Raw genomic sequence first — 9,229 nt, forward strand, 5'->3', positions numbered from 1 at the left:
ATGATGGCCGACTAGGCCATCTTCTGATACATATGCAGCTAGAGACTCGAGCTCCGGGGGTACTGGTTAGTTCATATTGTTGTTCCACCTATAGGGTTGCAGATCCCTTTAGCTCCTTGGGTACTTTCTCTAGCTCCTCCATTGGGGACCCTGTGTTCCATCCAATAGCTGACTGTGAGCATTCACTTCTGTGTTTGCCAGGCACTGGCATAGTCTCACAAGAGACAGCTATATCAGGGTCCTTTCAGCAAAATCTTGCTGGTGTATACAATGGTGTCAGCATTTGGAAGCTGATTATGGGATGGATCCCCAGGTGTGGCCATCTCTAGAGTAATAGTGGCTTCCACTTAAAGTCACTAACTGCACTGATTCCAAATAAGAAAGTCAATCTGTCCTTTGAAACTTTGAAATCAGTGTTGACTTTTCCTTACAATTTGTGCAAGTCCTAGGCTGTTTCCCTCTATTATAAAGCTGTCTCATCTACATTGAGCAGCTGTTGTTCCTAATATCATCCATCATTGACTGTCTCAGCTATATATTCTGTATCATTGTTACAGCTTGTACATCACCACCTGTTGCTTCCCCTGCATCTTTATATACAGAGATGTTATAACACTCCTATCTTATCTTGATAGACTGACATCACTTATCAACCTCAAGTCCAGAGCAGAGCTGGAATCACCTCCTCCCCTAGGTTCCTAAGCCTGACCTTGGCGCCACTGAATCAACTAGGGGTCATCTGATATTTCTAGCAAAGTTGGATACATTCACTTGTTATTTGTCACAGAATCATTTTTCTGTACAAAGGGTAAGATAAAGAAAATAAGTGAAACCAATTATCTATTCAGAATATTTTCTACCCATCCCACTAATAGGGACATATGTGAGCCCTTCATTGTCCTAAGATGAGGCTGAATCAGCCCACAAAATACAGAGCTGACCAATTTCATACACATGGAGGAAAAAAGTGAACAGAGAAGATGAAACCCCAAGAGAATAAAACCCTGAGTGAATGTGTATTTTGACATGAATACAGCCATGTGGAAGACTTCCCAGGACTTAGACCTATGAAAACACTTGCAAAACAAATACCCATATGCCACAGACTTTGGAGAAATAATAAAGCTTTTCTTAGAAGTCCAAGTATGATTGTTTATGAGCAATTGGTCTCTGTCCAAAGACTGGCAGCTAAAGCTTCCTCCTTCAGGATGTTTATATCCTGGGGTGTTCTTCTACAGAGATCTCCAACTGAGATGGCCCAGAACCTAACCTTATGCTGTATGTAACAAAAAAAAAAAAAAAAACAAACAAAAACAAAAAACCAAACAAACAAAAAAACAAGGTTATGGGTTGCAGGGTAATTGTTAGATCCCAGCTTCACTCTACATGTGTCTGTCCTTTATTCATTACCTTTCTGTCCTTAGCAGGTTTCTAGGAACAAGTCCTGTGGTTCATGACAAAAAAAGAATTGACATTGGATTAAGAAACAAACAAACAAACGAATGAACCAAAACCAACGCAAAACGCTATGGCACTATTCTCAAGACAGGAGTAATATCAAAGCTTTAGGCACAGACAGGGTCTAGGTGAGATCAGGAGCACCAGAAAGCTTTCTGAGAACATTATCTAATTTTGTTGGAGGGTGACACATAAAATGGAGCATTCATCCTATATTAAACATATCTCTCTCATGCTGAGTTCAGTAAAATAGGTAAGTGTTCTAAACAGAGGGGGAAAATGTCAATGTGACAGTGGGGCTCCCTCAGTGGAGCAGCAGGAACAGACCACACTCTGGTATTTATCTTCATTTACGTGCCTTTCCCTCAGTTTGACCCTGAGTTCTCACACCTGCCAGGGTGAGATACCATACAATACTCCTTCCCTGCTCCTCAGTGTTCTGTATTTCTAGAAGAGGCAAGTCTCAGGATCATTCTCTCTGTCTGGGGTTCTGGTTTAATGGGCTAGACAGAACCTCTGTGTTTTAGGATCTCAAAAGCCACCTTTCATGAGAGTCCAGTAATATCCATCTTTCTTTCACTGTCCTTCTCTTTCATTTACAGCAAGAAGAGCACTTATACTTCCATTAACTTTATTCATTGTTCCCAGAACACAGACTAATACTTGATTGTAGTATATCATGGTTTTGAGGACATAGTCATGAGTTTTTAGAAATAGGTCCAGATTGAAGGACTATCTTTCCTAACAGTACAGAGAATCCAAAGATTTAGCACACAGATCACCAAGGAACATAAGCTATGTGTTAAGAATTATATCTACATGTGAGATAATATTTAATATGCTGTTACAAAATATATTGAAAAAGTTTCATCTACTTCACATATTTTAATGTGTCTACTAGAAAACTTTAAAGGGAATATACCATGTTCATAGCATTTTTGTACTGGGCTGAATGCTGCAATGTCACATACAGGGCTCAGTCATTAAATCTGTTTCTAAGTTCTATAGGCTCAAGCCCAGGGAGAAACTCTAGGAAGTTCATTTATTGACTTACCAGACTGATACCAGTGAATCCTGTTAAGAGGATCTTTGCCCTTTATCCAGATAAAGGATAATTCAGTGTATTTGGCAAAGACATTACCCCCCAGGAAAGGTCACTGGTTGTTTCTGGAACCTCTCAACTAACATCCTGAACTGCAGATTTCCTGTTCTTGACATAATGGATACCACTGACCTGTAAAGACCTTAGGGGGGCCAACCTGCATTTTCTCTTTCTCTTTTTAATAAAACTTGAGCTCAAGATTAAACGCTTTTCAGAACCAGAAGGGTGAGACTCCTGTTGTAGAGTCCAAGGTGACCTGGAGAGAGGAACACATAGCAGTAAGATCCATGGGGAGAAAGCAGAAGAACTAAGTGCTAATGGAAAGGAGATGAGACAAGAGAAGGGGGCTAGGACTTATGAAAAGAGAGCCCAGAGGTGGAAGAAGTTGTGAGTCAGTGGAGTAGGGCAGTATGGAACAAGGAGGATCTAGGGGTGGGGAAAACTGGGCTGGAGGGAGGAGGACCTGGCAGCTTGACTCTTCAGGTTAAAAAGCCATGCAGCAGACCAGGCTCAATCTGGATCATTTCTTCTCTGCTCCTCTAAAGCTTCATCAACCATGGCAAGTTTGCTGAGCCCCTCGATGCCTGTGTTGGCTGCTGTGGCCTTGACACTGACCCTGGCTGTGATCCCTGAAGCCAGTACTAATGCTGAAGCCAAGCAGGTGGTATTAGGTGGAGTGGAGCCAGCTGACCCTAAGGATAAGGAGGTGCAGAAAGTGGTAAAGTTTGCTGTTAGAACCTACAATGATATGGACAATGACCTGTATCTTAGCAAGCCAATACGACTGATGAGCGCCAGCCAGCAGGTGGGTGTCTGGCCGAAGGGATAGATGGCTTTGGCTTTGTACTTTAGAAGTTTCTTTGCTGTCACCCAATATTCCCTTATTCTCCCTATTCTCAACTTCTGTGTGCCACCAGGGGGAGAATGTCTTCATTGCATGTAGCACAAAAAATAGGACCCACAGATAACTCTTGACAAATGATCATTAACCTTTTTAAAAGAAAGTTTAGATTTTTAAGTTTATTTGTATGTATGTATGTGTGTGTGTGGAGAGAGAGAGAGAGAGAGAGAGAGAGAGAGAGAGAGAGAGAGAGAGAGAGAGAGAGAGATGAAGCCCAAAAGGAAGCATAAATTACAAGTGATTGTGAGCTATGCCGCTATGTAGCTCCTTCACCTCCGTGTTATATTCAGCCATGCCTGGTCCATTCTTTCCGTCTCTCAAGAGTATGTGTATTGGAATGTATGATTATGTGCATTTAGTTTTTTAATGAACCAAAACTAAATACTTCTTTCAGTGAGCAGTTCTTGATGTAAAGGAGTATATGTGCAAGATTCCATTTGAAAAATCAGAAATCATAGACATCCTCAGTTACCTAACTTGCAGACTCATTCAGTTTGCTGATGTGTGAAGACGGATATCTCCTGCTTAAGCTGACATCTTTGTTCAGTTCCCTCTGTATCCTTTCTTCTAACAGACTCTACTCAGCTTTCCTGACTTTGGAATTATTTAAGGATCTATCCATCTGTGGCTTGCTCAGCCATATCTTCTTTGTATAATGCTATAGCCAAGTCCCCTTGTAAACATTTTAGCTTGTTCATGTGCTTTATAATTCTTTACAGTATAATACTTTGGAGCCAAATTTCTCAGCAGTCACTATCTATAACGTGAACATGACTCTGTCAACAGATGAGAACAACTGTCTTATTGCTCTAATGTTTTCTGAGAGTTCATACTAGTGTCCCGACAAGTACTTTCCTAAGTAAAGTAAGCAAGTGACTTCAAACTGTCAAAATAAGACTTGTTGACTTCTACATGGTGGCCCTAAGTATTCTTAGAGAAAACCTTGGGGATGGTGCCATTATTCTCAGATGGAAGTATTATGGCTAATACCCTAGACATTGACCCCACACACACACACACACATAGAGATGACCTCCATAGATTCTGCCTCTCCATCATGGAGTAAGCCTTCACCAAACATGAAAGTTACAAAGATGAGAAGATGTCAGAGTCATACTGAAAACCCACTTCTAAGGTCAGCTTGAAAAGAAAGTATATGGTATAGACTGTATTCAATTTTAAGCAGCACACAGCAACACAGCCACAGCATAGTCAACACACATATATGTAAATCTCATTACTGTCCCATTTTGAAAATTATAACTGGAGATCAGCCCTACTTTTCCTCTTGCAATAATCAGCTAATGTCACAAATTTTGACATATTATATCCCTCTCATGTGTAATGATTCTTGTTGAACCATGTCATTATGTGATGTGTTTCTCAGAAGGAAATGACTTGAATTCAAAGCCTGTGGATACTCTATTGAAAGATAGCTTAGATGTTCTCTGGTTGATAGTTCTCTCAACTCATGGATGCTACTATGAACACTATCTATGTAATGTAAACTGACTACATGCATATGAACTTGACTGGAGAGATGTATGTAATCCTAATTTTTTCACTATAGGTTGTGGCTGGGAAGAACTACTACTTGAAAATTGAGCTAGGCCGAACCACATGTACCAAAACTGAGTCTAATTTGGTTGATTGTCCCTTCAATGAACAGCCAGATCAGCAGAAGGTATACATATGTATTAAAACATACAATATATGGAGTTAACATGAAGGCAGGCAGAGGTGTATACAAACATGTTGTTTTATGTGGGTACATACATCTGAGAGGGTTTATATGCAGGTACATAAGTGTGTGAAGAAAGATGTGTGTGTGTGTGTGTGTGTGTGTGTGTGTGTGTGTGTGTGCAACTAACTGTAAACGTGTATGTCAGGGGTATAACTCATGAATAGGTACACATGTGTAATATTATGTCAGGTAATGGTGATACAGACCCATGCTGACATAGGATGATACATGGGTGAATATAGTTGGCCATATTATAAATACCAATTGTTCAATGAGTTTATTCTGGAAATTGGAGTGCTAGTTGTTTTTGAAGTGTTTCCTGCTGAAATGATGGAGTCTGCTACAGGAGTTATTTCTGAAGAGAAGAAACTTTGCTCAATCCTAACCTGAGCCCCTGCCCAGATGAAGGTGAAGGAACTATTGCCATGTGGGTGAAACTAAGAGACACCAAGCCTTATTTTCTGGGCTGACATCTAGGGATTTTTTCCCTCATTTACAAGCTGCTACTTTGAAAGTTGTGCTAGAGAAGGACAATGCAGAATTGTATGAGCCACTAGAGTGAAAGACATGTGCCATCTGAAGGACTAGAAGCATGAGAAAAATAATGAATGGATGCTGCAGAGTCAGTCTGTGTATGTTGAAACTTAGCAGAGCTTATAGGGAGGAATGAGTGGCCTCGTTTATATTACTCCCACTCCCCTCTAATACTTCAGGCTGAGTATCTTTTTTTTTTTTTTTTTTTTTTTTTTTTTTTTTTTTTTCCATTTTTTATTAGGTATTTCGCTCATTTACATTTGCAATGCTATACCAAAAGTCCCCCATAGCCACCCACCCCCTCTCCCCTACCCACCCACTCCCCTTTTATGGCCCTGGCGTTCCCCTGTACTGGGGCATATAAAGTTTGCGTGTCCAATGGGCCTCTCTTTCCAGTGATGGCCGACTAGGCCATCTTTTGATGCATATGCAGCTAGAGTCAAGAGCTCCGGGGTACTGGTTAGTTCATAATGTTGTTCCACCTATAGTGTTGCAGATCCCTTTAGCTTCTTTGGTACTTTCTCTAGCTCCTTCATTGGGGGCCATGTGATCCATCCAATAGCCGACTGTGAGCATCCACTTCTATGCTTGCTAGGCCCAGGCATACTCTGACAAGAGACAGCTATATCAGGGTCCTTTCAGCATAATCTTGCTAGTGTATGCAATGGTGTCAGCATTTGGAAGCTGATTATGGGATGGATCCCCGGATATGGTAGTGTCTACATGGTCCATCCTTTTATCTCAGCTCCAAACTTTGTCTCTGTAACTCCTTCCAAGGGTGTTTTGCTCCCACTTCTAAGGAGGGGCATAGTGTTCACACTTCAGTCTTCATTTTTCTTGAGTTTCATGTGTTTAGGAAATTGTATCTTATATCTTGGGTATCTTAGGTTTTGGGCTAATATCCACTTATCAGTGAGTACATATTGTGTGAGTTCCTTTGTGAATGTGTTACCTCACTCAGGATGATGCCCTCCAGGTCCATCCATTTGGCCAGGAATTTCATAAATTCATTCTTTTTAATAGCTGAGTAGTACTCCATTGTGTAGATGTACCACATCTTCTGTATCCATTCCTCTGTTGAGGGGCATCTGGGTTCCTTCCAGCTTCTGGCTATTATAAATAAGGCTGCTATGAACATAGTGGAGCATGTGTCCTTCTTACCAGTTGGGGCATCTTCTGGATATATGCCCAGGAGAGGTATTGCTGGATCCTCCGGTAGTACTATATCCAGTTTTCTGAGGAACCGCCAGACTGATCTCCAGAGTGGTTGTACAAGCCTGCAATCCCACCAACAATGGAGGAGTGTTCCTCTTTCTCCACATCCACGCCAGCATCTGCTGTCACCTGAATTTTTGATCTTAGCCATTCTGACTGGTGTGAGGTGGAATCTCAGGGTTGTTTTGATTTGCATTTCCCTGATGATTAAGGATGTTGAGCATTTTTTCAGGTGCTTCTCTGCCATTCGGTATTCCTCAGGTGAGAATTCTTTGTTCAGTTCTGAGCCCCATTTTTTAATGGGGTTATTTGATTTTCTGAAGTCCACCTTCTTGAGTTCTTTATATATGTTGGATATTAGTCCCCTATCTGATTTAGGATAGGTAAAGATCCTTTCCCAATCTGTTGGTGGTCTTTTTGTCCTATTGACGGTGTCTTTTGCCTTGCAGAAACTTTGGAGTTTCATTAGGTCCCATTTGTCAATTCTCGATCTTACAGAGCAAGCCATTGCTGTTCTGTTCAGGAATCTTTCCCCTGTACCCATATCTTCAAGGCTTTTCCCCACTTTCTCCTCTATAAGTTTCAGTGTCTCTGGTTTTATGTGAAGTTCCTTGATCCACTTAGATTTGACCTTAGTACAAGGAGATAAGTATGGATCGATTCGCATTCTTCTACATGATAACAACCAGTTGTGCCTGGGCTGAGTATCTTTTCTTAGAGTTATAACCAACACTGACTGTCCCTTTCTCACTCTCTTCTTTTGTAGAGGGTCATCTGTAATTTCCAGATCAACGTTGCACCTTGGCTGAACAAGATGTCCATGACAAACTTCAACTGTTACAATTTCTGAGGATATATGTCAGGCTACACTTCTGCTGATTGTCTCTTACTTTTACTCAATCTTATCCTTAAGTTCTCCTTTCCTCAGACAGAGATCTTAGTCCCAAAGGTTGTCTCTTGAGAATGATAGCACCAAGAGAAAAGTAGAGATAGGCCCTGCACACCTAAGTGACAGTTCCCTTGTTCCTTTCATCTACTTGTTTTTCAAAGGCCCACTGTTCATTATTTGCTCAATAAAAAAATAGCCATAGGTCCTTCTGAGTTATTGTTGTGTTGAGGCACATAGGAATGTACAATGGAGTATTGAAGAGATTAAACATCATACTCACATGTACATTGCACAGCAAATAATACCTACTTGGGAATACCTAGCTACTAGAATAACTATCTACTCCAATAGAGCAGAGATATCATCACAGTGCTCAAGTGTTCCTGAAGACTTGTTCCTGGAAGATACAGAAGGGTTGGGAAAGAAACATTAAACTGTTGTCATATAACTTAAGAAACAGCCTTGAAAGGTATCAGTGAAGCAAATGATGTTGTTATGACTAGACTTCACTCATGTGTGAAGTAACACAATGGGACACATCATTGACACAGCTAAAATACCCAGAGATTCTACACACAATGATTCACTTCTACTTCTATCTGTGATATGTTTTGAAGCATATGTGAATGAGAGCTTTGTGTGTGTGTGTGTGTGTGTGTGTGTGTGTGTGTGTGTGTGTGTGTGTCTGTAAAATAAGGTGCCAATCAGCATCCAATTGGAGTGACATAATCCAGAAGGAATAAATGCCTTACTCCCTCCATTATTTTACATCCTGCTGTGATCTGTGGAGGTTATGGATAAATGCTCTCAGGTCTTCTTACTTCTTGACGTACTAGAAGACCTTGAAAAACCAAGGAAAACCTAAACTTCAAATCAAATAATAGGAAAAAAAAACTGATGTCAGAAAGTAATGAAATGGAAATTTAAAAATACAAAACAGATTGGTTCTTTCAAAGAATAAATAGTATCCGATGATTCCAGAGCCAAATGGCCAAAAGAGAAAAATAGGATATGCACATTGATTAAAAACAAATAAGGAAAAATGAGACATTACAACAGATACCAAAAGAAGTTAGAAAACCATTAGGGCATTCCTTTAATACATGTCATTCAGTGAGCTAAAAAATCTAAAAGGGAAGGATATATTTATAGAAACATAAGAAAATGGATGTGGAGGATATCATCCTGAGTGAGGTAACCCAATCACAAAAGAACACACATGATATGCAATCATTGCTAAGTGGATATCAGCCCAGAAACTCAGAATACCCAAGATACAATTTGCAAAACACATGAAACTCAGGAAGGAAGACCGAAGTGTGGATACTTCAATCCTTCTTAGAATGGGGTACAAAATACCCATGGAAGGAGTTACATAGACAAAGT

General features: G+C 40.4%; 1 protein-coding gene across 1 annotated transcript; it reads left to right on the top strand.

Annotated features, from left to right (window-relative positions):
- The first annotated feature begins 2,999 nt into the window (after nt 1–2,999).
- Nucleotides 3,000–8,029, top strand: Cst10 (cystatin 10 (chondrocytes)). Its single transcript, NM_021405.2, has 3 exons — nt 3,000–3,365; nt 5,032–5,145; nt 7,721–8,029. Exons 1-3 carry the CDS (start codon nt 3,117–3,119, stop codon nt 7,802–7,804), a joined length of 447 nt encoding a protein of 148 aa, NP_067380.1. The 5' UTR covers nt 3,000–3,116; the 3' UTR covers nt 7,805–8,029.
- The last annotated feature ends 1,200 nt before the right edge of the window (nt 8,030–9,229 follow it).

Source organism: Mus musculus, chromosome 2 (genome assembly GCF_000001635.26).
Source record: "Mus musculus strain C57BL/6J chromosome 2, GRCm38.p6 C57BL/6J".
Lineage (NCBI taxonomy): Eukaryota > Metazoa > Chordata > Mammalia > Rodentia > Muridae > Mus > Mus musculus.

What these genes read in the sequence shown, in the direction of transcription:
- Cst10 (NM_021405.2), top strand. Translation starts at nt 3,117, where the DNA reads ATGGCAAGTTTGCTGAGCCCCTCGATGCCTGTGTTGGCTGCTGTGGCC. An exon ending in TGATGAGCGCCAGCCAGCAG is followed by an intron (nt 3,366 to 5,031) that starts GTGGGTGTCTGG and finishes TTTTCACTATAG; the next exon opens with GTTGTGGCTGGGAAGAACTA. An exon ending in AACAGCCAGATCAGCAGAAG is followed by an intron (nt 5,146 to 7,720) that starts GTATACATATGT and finishes CTTCTTTTGTAG; the next exon opens with AGGGTCATCTGTAATTTCCA.